The sequence below is a fragment of the Mustela lutreola genome, chromosome 7 (genome assembly GCF_030435805.1).
Source record: "Mustela lutreola isolate mMusLut2 chromosome 7, mMusLut2.pri, whole genome shotgun sequence".
In the NCBI taxonomy this organism is placed as follows: domain Eukaryota; kingdom Metazoa; phylum Chordata; class Mammalia; order Carnivora; family Mustelidae; genus Mustela; species Mustela lutreola.
The window spans coordinates 5,248,987-5,262,444 of NC_081296.1; the positions used below are offsets into that span (position 1 = coordinate 5,248,987).

General features: G+C 51.7%; 1 protein-coding gene across 1 annotated transcript in view; it reads right to left on the reverse strand.

Moving 5' to 3' along the window:
- TMC3 (transmembrane channel like 3) overlaps positions 1-12,517 on the reverse strand; it is a 36,781-nt gene extending 24,264 nt beyond the window's left edge. The window contains exons 1-4 of the mRNA XM_059179844.1: positions 12,432-12,517; positions 11,104-11,250; positions 7,286-7,361; positions 2,336-2,417 (exon numbers count right to left, since the gene is read on the reverse strand). Of these exons, the coding sequence (XP_059035827.1) occupies positions 2,336-2,417; positions 7,286-7,361; positions 11,104-11,250; positions 12,432-12,517 (391 nt within the window). The remainder of the gene's footprint in view (positions 1-2,335; positions 2,418-7,285; positions 7,362-11,103; positions 11,251-12,431) is intronic.
- Between the last annotated feature and the right edge of the window lie 941 nt (positions 12,518-13,458).

Genomic DNA, 13,458 nt, shown 5'->3' on the forward strand with positions numbered 1-13,458 from the left:
ACCTGGATGGTTCAGTGGGTTAAGCCGCTGCCTTCGGCTCAGGTCATGATCTCAGGGTTCTGGGATCGAGTCCCGCACCGGGCTCTCTGCTCAGCGGGGAGCTTGCTTCTCTCTCTCTCTCTCTCTGCCTGCCTCTCTGCCTACTTGTGATCTCTGTCTGTCAAATAAATTTAAAAAATATATATTTAAAATAAATAAATAAATAAAACAAAGAAAATGTATTCGAGACCAAATGTGTACTAAGAAACTAAGGGAGCCTCGAGATTAGATGAGAACGTGGGTGATTTGTATCATCCTTAGAAAAAGAAACCTCTTGAATTTTTACTTCAAATTTAGCTTATGTTTATCATAATAACTAGAAAAATGCAAAGCATCACAAGGAAAACCAAAACTTACCTATTCTGAGCCCACTAATTTAAAATCACTACTAGAATGACTTTCTAGTAAACTTTTAGTGTGCTCCCCCATTCTTATTCTGTATGCATAGATCTTGGGTATAAAATCAGCATCTCTCTACAATATGTATCTTGAGTTTTTAATATATTGTACGTGTTTTCTCATACAAAAAATATTCTATAAAATAAATTTTATTGTTTCTTCAACTGGATTTTCCATAATTTATTTAACCTGCTTGAGACTTAAGCCTCTGACTTTTTGCTAGGTAGGGGATTCACTAGGGGAAATAAGTCTGCAATAAATAATTTCCCTCCAAGGGCAGGTTTCCTAGAAGCAGAGCCTAAGGGAGGGACCCCACTCTGGAGAAAGGGAGTGGGGAGGGGGGCGGGAGGGAGGAAGGGGCAGGCAGGTGCAGGGGGAGAGCTGAAGGGTCAGGGTGGGTGCAAGGTTGTGTTCTCTGCGGGGACCTGGCCTCTCCAGATCCCTGGGGAATCCCAGAGGGCAAATTGCACAACACAGTTGGTCCACTTTGCACGAGGACCCCGACTGGACTCCCCCCTTGCTCAGGCCCTCCCTCCGTCTAGGTCCTCCCTCGGCCCCCCCCGGGAGGCAGGACAGGTGATGTGAGCCCAACTGCTGCAACAGTGCAAGCCCAGGACCATTCTCCAGGAAAGGGGACAGCCGTGAGTCACAGCATTGACACCCAGAGCAGCCAGGAACAGCCTGACCAGCCAGGAAATCTGGGTGGGGCACCCACTGGGTCCTGGCGCGCTGCTTTTGCTGTGGCTCTCCTCTCTCTGGTTGTTAGGGAGTGGGAGGGTTTCATCAAAGAGCACAAACATTAGGAAGGCTTTGGTTACAAATGGTACCTTTCCCCTAGAAATGCCCGTTGCAATGTGCATTCCCACCCACTGTGTAGGAAAAAAAAAAATAAATAAACTGCTAACTTCCATTGAAATGCTGAAAATTGTGTTCTCTCCGTTTGTGGGCTTTTAGCTTTGTTGTTGTAGGTATGCACGATTTCTTCTACAGGTCACTAAACACAGTGCTCCTTTCCTTGGTGATGTCCTCCTGTCCTCTCTCAGACAGGGTCGCCTTCCGTGCTCTATCGTTTCTTATAATTCCGAGTGGCTCCCTATCTCCTGTAACAACTCCCAGAGCCTCACGGTGAAGGGTTTCACTCCAACAGAGAAACCACCTGTTCCAGAACCATCTATGATGCTATGCTCCACTTTCCACAGCTCTAGGGTTTTTACAATATCTTTGAACATTTCTTATGCAAGTTCATTTGTGTTTTCCTTTGTAAAAAGATTTTTTTTTTTTAGGTGAGTCTTTTGGATGGGCTTCTTCCGTGATCGATCATTTCACGGAGAACAAAAAGTTGACATGAGATTTCTCCAAACTGAGGGAATCCACCTCTTCCAATCTTACGTCCTCCTGTGTCTCTTCACAGGTTTTTTAAACAGCCCGTGGCCCAGTTTTCCAGTTTTCTTCACTGTAGGCTCACTGTTGGGTTTAGCCCTGGCCTCGTGCGCTGTGCGTTATGGTGTATGTGCTGTGTCTACACGTTCGTGACTACGCTGTGAACGTGACTTACTTATTTCTCCGAACATGCTCTCGGAGCTGACCCTACTGCGTCTGAGAAAGCGCGGACTGCTGCGGGTTTGCTTGGCCGTGGCTCACACAAGACCCTCCTACTCTCCTACGGTTTCTCAGCTGATGCTTCGGGGTCCGCGCCGGGTCGACTTCGGAAGGAAAGGCCGGGACAGCAGAGCCGCAGGGATGTGGGGCTGCTGCCGTCCTGGCGGCCGCAGTGGGACCGATGTCTTCCATCCGCATGGCCCCCGTGGCACCTTGCGGGCCCCGGGAGGCCCGGCCCCTCCTTCTCAGGCCGCGGGCACCCCATCCCCGCCACACTCCCCCGAGCGCCCACACTTACTCTCAATTTTCTTTATCCTCATTTCCCAGGGAATGAAGATGACCATGAAGTTACAGGCCAGACGTGCAAACTTCCGCCAGAGCTGAAAAGGAGAGAGCAGGGTTAGAGAGCTTCACAGCGGTCCACGCGGCAGTGACCCTGGGATGCTAAGGTCCCGAGTGGAGCACGGGCTCCCACACACTGTCTGATGCCTTCAATCACGCCTCTGCAGGGCTCTGGGCAATACGAGGGCCAAAGCAGCCTCCTCCTCTCCTCTGTGCAGGAGGCCCTGCTTCAGACTCTGAGCTGTGCTGTCTGTACGAGGCTCACGCTCCAGGGTTGCACCTGCCTTATTCCTCCTGTTCCTGCTCCGGACACGAAAACAAGCGCCCGAAATTACTTGAGGAATAATGTCCCAATGCACCCATTTGACCCCGCTCCAGGAGTGGGGTCCAGGAATCCATGTGACCAGGAAACTGTCCCCCCGGGATCACAGTGCCTTGTTTGGGGGACAAGGAGTCTAGAGCAGTCGCTGAATGAGAGACCCTCGTGTGCCTCCCGTCTTGCGACCGTGTCTGTCTCCCACCCTCGCTCCTGGCCACTGCTGCCAGCGGTGAGCTCTGGAAATTCATCTTGTGTGTTTAAGATGCATTTGCCAAGAGTTCAAAATCCTTATTTTTCTTTCTTTTTCCTCCAAGGAGAATAAAGCAGAACGTGCCCTCCCCGGGTCAGCTCCCCACAGGACTGGCGGGCTGCTCGTTCTTAACACACAAACAATCTGGGTTCGTGTTGAAAGCCAATGATCTCATTGCCGAAGGAAAGCTCGCAAATGTGATTACAGCATTCTGAACCCAGAGACGCCACGTGGTCCTGAGGCAGACGCGCGTGATACTGTCCTTCGGGAATGTGTCTGCTCAGGCCGGAACGGCTGCTTGTAAATGAGAAGCTGTTCGAGTTTTATCAGACGGTGCAACTGCTCATCCTCCGAGCCGGATTCCAGACCCAGCTCAGACCTAGCCACGCCCATAGTGTTTCACCCGGCTTCTCGGGAGACAGAACTAGATCCTTCTCCCTGTAAATCCCCCACATGGAAACCCTGTCACGTTGATCACAGCCTGCCTCCTGTTGCCTTGGGATTTTCCCCATGGTGCACATGCCGTGGCACGCAGGGGACATCAAAGCTTTTGCTCATTCATGCCCTGTAGCACGCAGAAGCAGGGTTTGGTGTTGGAGAGCTCTGAGTCTCTAGCCCACTGCGAATGACGTCCCGAAGTATCAGGGGTCCCGCGTGGGGGCCCCACACTGGAGTTCCAGCTCCACTGCTATCCTACTGTGCGAAAAGGGATTTTCTTTCTTTAGGATTCAATTTCCTCGTCTGCATGAGAAGCAGGATTCCATCAGAGGTAGGCAGAGCTCCTCTTTCAGTTTAAATTTTGGTTAAATTTCAATGAGAATGTCAATGCCCGAACACACTAATGCAGAACAATTTTTGGAGGTAAGAGATGCAAAACCTCCTCCCCTTGCCTTTTGGGCTCATGCAGGAAGTTGGGGGCCTCCAATGCAGCTCCTAGGGCCCTGAACCCTCAACACTCACGCTGGTGAGGCAAGTCTACTCTAGCTTCCCACAGGAGCTTCCTAGAGGTAGATGAGATGGAAAATCGTGATTTATTGATGGCAAGACTCAGTAAGGCAGGGAACACACACTTCTCTGCTGTTTGCCCCGCATCTCCAGGGAAAGCCCTGGAACTCTGAAATGATTTGAGATTTTAAGAGCAACGCAAAGACAAAACAAAAGCTGGGCTTGGAGGAAATAGGTCTTAATTGTGGGCTCGGGCTACTGGCTATCAGAAAGAATAAGCTCGCTCTTTCCTTTTTGGGATGGCCTGTACATATTGGAATAAAGATGCTCTAACAACACATACTACAGTTCGTGAAAAATGAGTTCATTCAGAGCATGTACCGAGCACCTACGTGTGTTTCCGGTACCACGATTGCAAACGGACAAGACAGCTAAGATGTCAGCTGCTGCACAGCTTACGTCCAGTAGACAGAGGGAAGCAGTGGACGAGTCAGTGCCACAGGGGGACACCGTCCATCAGGAGGAGGAAAACCTCTTCTAAACAAGGGGATCAGGAGAGGTCCATGTGGGGAGGTCACATGTGAGCTGAGGCTTGAATGAAAAGGAATTGATGTTTCAAAAAAGAATAAGCTGGTGGAGAAGCTGTCCAGGAGGGCAGGGCAGCCCAGTCACATCTGTGAGTTAGCACAGATGTTAAAACTGTGCTGGCCTTTTTACAGTAGAGGATGGAGGAGGGGGAGGGGGGAGATCTAATAGGTAAGCAATGGCCAGATCAGGTGGGTCATGGGAAGGACTTAGATTTAATTCTTAGTGTGATGAAAGCGCATCTATGTATCTGTGTATCTGTCTGTGTATCTATCTGTGTATCCATGTGTCCATGTATCTGTCTGTGTTTGTATCTTTGTATCTCTCTCTCTCTCATCTACCATTATTTTAAGTAAGGGCTGGCGTGAGCAGGTCACTGTGGAAGAGCCTGGACAGCAGGAGACGGTACGTGGAAGCCGGGGGACCTGCCAGGAGCTCGCGGAGTCTATATACCATCATGGGCAGGTGCCCAATCGCATCACGGAGGCTCTTGGGAACGGTGACCTCCTTCATTGGTATCGTGTGAGACACAAGGACACAGACTACTAGGACCAGAAGGAACCTTGAGAATCAAACATGAAAGCCAAGGTCAAATAATGTCCAAATGCACCCATTTGACCCCGCTCCAGGAGTGGGGTCCAGGAACCAATGGCAGAGGGACCTGGGTGTCCTGATTCGTGCCAGTGTGACTCCTCCGATCCCAGGGGTCCCACACGCTCACACCTGGTTTCCTTCAGAAGCATAGACACGTGCTGGTGCCGAAGGGAGACCGTCCCTAAAGAGCTGGAGTCGAGTGGAGACCCACGTGAACGGGGGATGCGGGCTGGAAACAGGGGAGGGCTCCCCAGGATGCCTTGTGCGGCTGCTCTGAGTGGAGACGGGATCTCAGTGCTGGGAGTCACAGAGGATGGGGAGCTCACAAAATTTCTTATTTGGAAAATATTTAACCGTCTTCGGGGTATAAACCAAGGATGATATACAGACGGGCTGCAGGCAGTACGCTGCTGGCTAGACGCCTTCAGCTTTCTCTACCCGGCAGCGGGAGCAGATGCTGGTCCCCAGCTGTTCATATAAAAATATAGCATTTCCAGTGTAAAATAAGGTGCAGAAACAGAGTTCTGAATGTGGGGCGGGGGAGGAGCACAGTGTGAAGACACCGGTCTCACTGTGACCAAAAGTGGCGGTAACTTTCACTCTGATATACGACAGTTTGTCTGAACCCAACAGAAGGACCTTCCAGTTTTCCCACAGCATTTCATACTACGCAGGGAAAAAAAGGAGGGAGCACATATGCTAATTATTCAAAAGATAATTTTTTCTGTATTTCATCTGTAAGCCACATCATCGTGGGACGGGCGTGAGCAGTCATGGGTAATCTTGGTCCTAGGACTAGATTCGAGTTTTTAGGCAGGGTCTGAGGAAAGTGAGCGGACAGCCAGGGCAGGACCTTGGGGATCCTTTGAGATTTTATAATTTTTCAGGTATGTAAAATTTGTGGTCAGCTTTAAGGAAAACTTCAGGAAGAACACTTTCTGTTTCAGAAAATCTGAAAAGGGCATCTGTCAGCTTTTGTCTGTTCAAGTATAACAAAGTTTAAAAAAATACAATATCCAGTATTTGAAAGAATATTATGAAAATCATAAACTTGTCATGTATGGCAAGATCAACTATCAAGGGTTGAGGAATCATTTATTAATATTTATCAAGAGCCAAAAAATGACATTTTTTTTTATAGTGATTATAGTTCTGGCATTTATCCTAGGAGAGAAATTTTAAAAGGTAGGGAAAGGGGGCGCCTGGGCGGCTCAGTCTGTTTAGTGTCTGCCTTCGGCTCAGGCCCCGATCCCAGAGTCCTAGGGTCAAGCTGCAAGTCAGTGTCCCTGCTCAGCAGGAAGCCTGCTTCTCCCTCTGCCCCTGCTTCTCCCTCTGCCTCTCTCCCTGATCATGGGCTCTCTCTCCCTCTGCTTGTGCTGTCTCTCTCTCAAATAAATAACTAAAATATATATTTTAAATAAACAAATAAAAGGTAGGAAAAGCAGTATATGCAAAGATAGTCTTTGCAGGGTTAGTAATGATAATGAAAAACTACAGACAACTTAAATATTCAGCAGCAGACAAATAACTAATTAAGTTAATATGCGTTTGTCTGTCATGGAACATGATAGGAGCAACATGGAAAAATCCTTCTGTTATGTGTGGGGTTAAGTGAAAAAAGAAGAAAGAGAAAGGCTTGTATACTACACATCCTCTCCGTGAAAATTATATATTCAGTGACTGGAATGTGAGATTTAAAAAAGATACTAAGGGCATGTTTTTTCCTTGCCTTCTAAACATTTATGAAAATTATTGTAACATCTCTCCAGACAGATAACTTCAATATATATTAAAATTTAGTTTTAAGGAACTGGATGGAAAAAATAACAGACAAAAACCTTAGCATTGGATTATAAAGTGAGCGTTGGGATTTATCTGGAACTTTCTCATTATAAGATGTGCACTGAAAAAAACAAAACCCCACACGTATGGATGGGAGCACATCAGGAAGGATGCTAGATCATTTTATCAGGGGAAGACGCCCTTTCTCGGATGAGCTAGGCTGCCCCAGGGCCGTGTCCCATCAGTAGGTGACCACATCCGGGACTAGGCTCCAGGTTCTGGGATGCGGGGACCTTGCAGCTCGCAGCACTTCTCCATGGCTGCTGTGACTGTTGGTGCAGCCCGTGTGCAGTGACAGAGCAGTGGCTCGCAACTTCCCGGCCCCAAGACCATAAGAGGGCATGGGGGTGTCCGCGTACGAAGGCTCTCACCTCGGCACCAGCTGCTTGGTAGCCGCGGGTCCTGGTCAGCCGCCCTTCGAACTTCAGCACAATCTCCTTCGCTCGCCTGAGAGGACAAAAACACGCCAGTGAGCACAATCTTATCCTACCCGCTATCTTGGCTAAATGTGCCAAAGTGCGACAGGAGCGGGCGGCCAAAAGGTGAGGGAGAAGTGGCCACGGCAAGGCGAGGCTTTCCACGGCAAATCGTTCCTTTCCTGACCTCCAGCAACCAGAAAGCGCTCTTAAAAAATGCTGAGTGAAATAAGTCAAGCAGAGAGAGTCAATTATCTTATGGTTTCACTTATTTGTGGAGCATAACAAATAGCATGGAGGACAAGGGGAGATGGAGAGGAGAAGGGAGGTGGGGGAAATTGGAAGGGGAGGTGAACCATGAGAGACTATGGACTCTGAAAAACAATCTGAGGGGTTTGAAGGGGTGGGGGGTGGGAGGTTGGGGGAACCAGGTGGTGGGTATTGGGGAGAGCACCGATTGCATGGAGCACTGGGTGTGGTGCAAAAACAATGAATACTGTTACGCTGAAAAAAAAAAACTTTCAGAAAAAAAAATGTAATGGATTAAATTCTTAGAAAATGATGAATCAATGATGAAATGAGTTTCAATGAATTTCTTAAAGCCCTTCCCTGATTGTTGCCTGGGAATCAATCGTGAGCAGGTAGGGGCAGGGGAGGGGGGCTCCTGGCAGCAGCACTAGGGGGCCTCACCCCTCCCCTTAACCTCAGCAGCCTTCCTCCTGCGGCCTCGTCTCTGGAAGAGAAAGTTAGATCGAGCCTACGAGTCCTGCCTCGAGGAAAGGGTGCTGTCTACATGGCCACAAAGAACCCGATTCAGCCTACACCAACTACTAGCACGCTAACTGACCTCCTCGGTGGGCTGATCCTTGAAACGCACTGAATTTACTGGGATAAGTGGTTCAATCCACACCTACCGGAGTAGCCGGATTAGACAATTAACGTCAGCACCCGTGGGAGGGACAGCAGTCAAGGACGCTTAGAGGTGAATGTCACTTTCAAGGCGACCTCCTCAGACAATGAGCTGATGAGACCCTCGTGACGGGTGGCCAGCCCCCTCCACTTGAGTATGCTCAGTGCTGAAGGGCTTGGTTCTTTGGAGCCCCTCGGTCTCGAGTCTGTCCCGTTCGTGCAAGGGAGGTCTTACATGTGCACCCCAATAGCCTCTTAGCAATACCCACCGCGGCTGAGCCTTTCCCTAAGAGACGCAGGAACGAGCGGGCTCCCTTCCCCCGAGTGAGACGTGAGCTCATCAGAGTGCTTGCTGGGTTTTGGGGCGCTGTGCCCTCCCTGCCATCATCCCAGCTCCACGGCCCCGCCCATGCCCTGGCTTCATCCCGGTCAGAACCAAAATTGCAGCTGAGGGTGAGGGTTGATGTCCTACCCTGCCCGGCAGCTGAAAGGCAGAGACCTATACAAGCGGAATAATTAGTTTCATCTCATTGTCTACAATTTTCTTCCTGCAAACATTTTCTACGCCCTGACTTGGGCCAAGCAGAGCAGGACACAGAGGTATGTAGACAGAGTCGCTGCGTGGAAAGAGTCCCTAACTAATAGGGTGAAGGGGTCCTGAGGTGACAGTACTGGGAGAGAGTGGCGGCGGCGGTTAGAGTATGAGCGAGGGTGGGCCTGGACCTGGGCTTCCAGGGAGGACGACCTCCCCCAGACCTCCACACAGACCCATGTTGACGTAAGGGTCCCGCCACTTGCTTCCCTGCAAGGGCCATGAACCAGTGCCATGCCCTCCCAGACAGGTGTCTGTTGCTCCAGACTCAGCGAGTGCTCCCTGCTTTCCTCGGCGTCGGCCACCCTCGCTGGCTCCCCCCGCGGTCAGGCTTCAGTGGTCACCGTGCTTTCCAGATGCCTCAGCAAGTCCAATGAGGGAGGCATTGCTCCAGTAGCTTCTCAAGGTGATGAGGGAGGAGACATGGGGACCAGGGAATGATAAACGGAGGTGCTCAGAGGACGAGCCTCCTCCGGGAGCCTGACTGGTAGCCCAGGGAAACTGGGGGGGGGGGGGGACTGTCACCAGGCTGAGCCCCTGGCCAGGCATCAGCCCCGAAGGCCTGGTTTGCCCTTTTGATGGGACGGTTATCATTCTCTGTGCTCTGCCTGCAGGTTGAAAAGCCTCAGTCTCGTACTAATAATTAATGATCATTAATTACTAATTAGTAAATACTGATGACTCCTATTAGGCAGTGATCAGGAATCAGCAGGAGCATTTCTGCATGATTCTTAAAAATTCTGGGGGCACCTGGGTGGCTCAGTGGGTTAAAGCCTTTGCCTTCGGCTCAGGTCATGATCTCAGGGTCCTGGGATCGAGCCCCGCATCAGGCTCTCTGCTCAGCAGGCAGCCTGCTTCCCCCTCTCTCTGCCTGCCTCTCTGCCTACTTGTGATCTCTGTCTGTCAAATAAATAAATAAAATCTTAAAAATAATTTTGGATACAACACACAACTTATTTTTGGTTATAGGATAAATTGTCCCCATGATTCTTTTGGCTGAGTTCCAGTATTTCAATAGAACATCGGAGTCAGGGTCAGAAAGTCTGGCTTTAAATAAAGCTCAGGGCCAGCTCTCAGAGGCTGTGTGTCCTGGGGTAAGTCGCTTCACAGCTCTGAGAATCAGTCTTCCATCTGAAATTGCTGTCCTCGCCCAAGGGAACACACACACGGTGGGAGCTGACAGCAAACGGGGCGTTAGCCAGAAACTGCTGAGACTAGAAACGACAGGTGCCCTTAGCCATCTGCTGAACCAACCTAGGGGGCCCACTGCGTCTTGCTTGCCGGGGAAGCCGACAAAGCCATGATCTGATGGGAGTCCAATGGGAAGCCTGAGGGGCTGTGTGCTTGGCATCGGGAAAGGGGCGCTAACGAGCTTCCGATCCGTCTCTGTGGGGCGCCGGGTCAGTGGGGCTGCTGCCTGTCTCTCCAGGAAGGTCCCTTTGACAGGCCAGAGTAGCTCATTAAGACCATGCAGTGAACTCCCTCTGCCCCGTCCATCAGGACCCCGGGGGCGGGGGCGTGACTTCCACATACCTGAGACAGTGGGGGCACTGTCGCCGCTCATCCGTTTAACCTCGGACCTCTCCGTGGATCTCAAACTTCAGTAAGTGAAAGAATCTACCTGAATGTGTGTTAAAAACACGGGCCGTCTCTCCCGCACGTTCTGATGGGGCAGCTCTCAGGGCCATCTGGGGTTCTGAGTCTTCAACACACACCTGCTTGCCTAACAGGGCACGTTTTTTTGGAAGCAGGTGGCAGGTGCCTTTCTGCCCCATCCCCTCAACTTTAAAGAGAAAGAAAGTGGCCGAGAAATTAAGAGAGTGACCCAGCATCGCTCAGCTGAGGACTGGGAGGTGGCGGTCAGCTCCTCGCAACCTAGGGGCCACTCCTCAGCTGTTCCGAATTCTCTCTCAGATTCTGTAGTGTGACTCGATAGCATGGTTTTCTGGTTTCCCATAGAGTCTGGCTCCCCCCAGAGGGAGTAACCGCCCAGCAGGGGGATTTTAGATTTCTAAAATCTAGTGTTTGAAAGGAGGTAAAAAACCACCAATTCCATCAACACACACACATACACACACAAACCCAGACGCTCGTACACAGACCCTCACAGAGATCCTGGCCACCCTGAGGCCCTTGTGACATCTCCGAGTCAGGTCGAGGCGCCCACCCGCCACCCTCACGTGGGTCTCTGTGCTTGTTTCCGTGGGCAGGTCAGGGTGGTTGCGTGGGAAGCGTATTCGCAATAATCAAAAACGGCTGCCGTAGCCCTCACCTCAGTGCTCCCAGCTTCTGGCCCATGGTCCAGGGTCTGCAGCGAAGGTTTGCCATGAGATCCTTCTGGAACTGGATATTCTGGAAGATCTGTTCCGGATCAGCGCTGTCCCCTGCCTCCTCAGCATTAAAGCTGTCATCCAGGTTGCTGAATGGATCGGGCATGAAGGAGGAAATCTGATTAGTGCTGTTGCTTCCAGCAAAGCGCTTGTCCGGGCACGGTCAGCCCCTCGCTGCCCCAGGGTTGTCTGTGTGAGGTTTGTACCTGTCAGGGGACAGGGACCCAGGGAGGCAGAGGGAGAGCTTGGCAACCTTGGGCAACCCCGGAAGGACACCCATCGGAGTCTGCTGCTTTGATGGGTCCATGAAAAAAAAAATGGTTTCCCTGGAGGAAAGGTGTCTTCAGAGGACACCACAGAAGGAGACAAGAGGGCGCTGATGAACAATTCCTGAGCAGCCACATCTCGGATGGGCAACTCTGTTCAGGCCGATCGAGATCACCCGCTCATTTCAGAGCCCGTGCTCCTCCTGTCCCCCAGCTCTGGAGGCAACGGAAAGCAAAGCCACACGCTGCCCTCCAGAGACCCTCCCTGCGCGCTCACTTCCATTCTCTCAAACCGGGACAGTGGAGGCAGAACGGCCAGCAGCGTCTAGAAACAAGGCTGCAGCCGAGCAGGTTTACGTGGCAGATACCGCAGGGCAAGAGTTACTGTGTAGGGGAACCGTGTTCTACACGTGGACGCATCTATTCCCGGGAACAATTACCGTGTTAACCCGACGACGGCTGATCAGCACGAGGGGAGTGCTGTGGTCTTGGCTCAACAAGTGAGACAAAATCGTTCCTTTGCTTTTCCCGGGTTCAGACTGTTTTTACTTAGAGGAGAATTTTCTCCAGTTTCTCCAAATTAATGGAGGTTTTAATATACCTTTGTAAATATCTAACGGATTCGAACAGCACTACCCCCACCCCCTTCTTCCCAGCCTGAAGCCCGCTCCGACAGACACCTCATTTACTCGGACGGATGCATTCCGGCTCTCGCTTGACGTTGCCGACCGAGTCAACAGAGGGGAAACGGAGAGCACACGCCCGTGGGCTCCGCCAGGCTGGGGTAGCTTGGATTCAGGTCCCCCGGGGAATGAGCAGGTGGCCAGCCCCGCGGTACAAAAGCCCGGAGAAGGGAGTTTCTGGGTCCGTTCTGAAGGCATGGGGAGTGGGTTGGGGGCTCTGTCCTTGGGGCAGCTGCAGCAAGGCTCTGGGGACTCGGCCCCCCCCCCCCCTTCCTCCACACACCTGCCTTCTCTGTGGGCGGAGGGCGGGGACCCACTCACCTGAGCAGCAGGGACTCCTGGTACAAGTAGTGCTGGCCGGTGTTCCTCCGGCTTCGGTGGCGCGGACATGCCTTGGAAGCTTTCATGGGGGGCTGACCTACTGCCAGTGACCTCTGGGGCCGGCCTCAGGGGTCCGCTCCCGCCACGGAGGAGGCTTCTGCTGGGGAGCTGCTCGGTGCTGGTCTCGCCGGTTCTCAGGAGCAGGAGTGCGCGTCTGCAGCGAGTCCCCTGCCAAGGAGGCCTGTGTGCATATGTAATGCTAAGGTGGCCTCGGCAGCTCAGATTGGCTGGAGTCTGGGCGGGAGGCTTGGCCAGGCTGAGCGAGGGACCGCTAGGTGCTGCCCGGATCCTCACGTCTGTGACCCTCACACCCAGCGGGGCTCTGCGCGTTGCAAACTGCCTTTTGTCTCTTCCTGTGACCGGTGCTCACGAAATAGAATGCAGGCACAGATGTTTTTCTTTGCTCTCTCGTGTTTACCACTCAAGAAAGAGGCTTGCAGTAAGAACCTTGCCTGTGCTCGCATGGCAAAGTCCAGGAGAGGACTTAAATTTTTTCTCAACTTTCTTTTCCCGCTTGGACAGAAGCCGAATCCCACCCCCCAGCCCAGGTTGCAGCAGGAGCACTGCCTCCTCCCCAGCCTGGACCAGGGGTCGCCGACCTTCTGCCCTCTCTGCTCTATCTCTATCTATTCACTTTCCCCCCCAACATCGTTTATAAGCATATTTCAGAAATAAGGACACGCCCCCCCCCAACTATTTCAGCGTGATATGGACAAGGCTCAAAGTAACGTTTTCTTACAGTTTACATTTTCTAAGTGTGGCCCTGTTAATCAGCAGGATAATCCTACTGAGGCGTGGGGTGAGGAGGCTTACGAGGCCCCCTGGGCTCATAGACAAGAACTGGAGAGAGCCGAGGCTCACGACGGGTTCTGAAAACAGACCTGCTGCGGCTGGAAGAGGGGGTACCCAGGTCGGGCTGCTCCTGGGGGACACATCAGCGGCTTTCCTAGGTAGAAAGGAACCCACC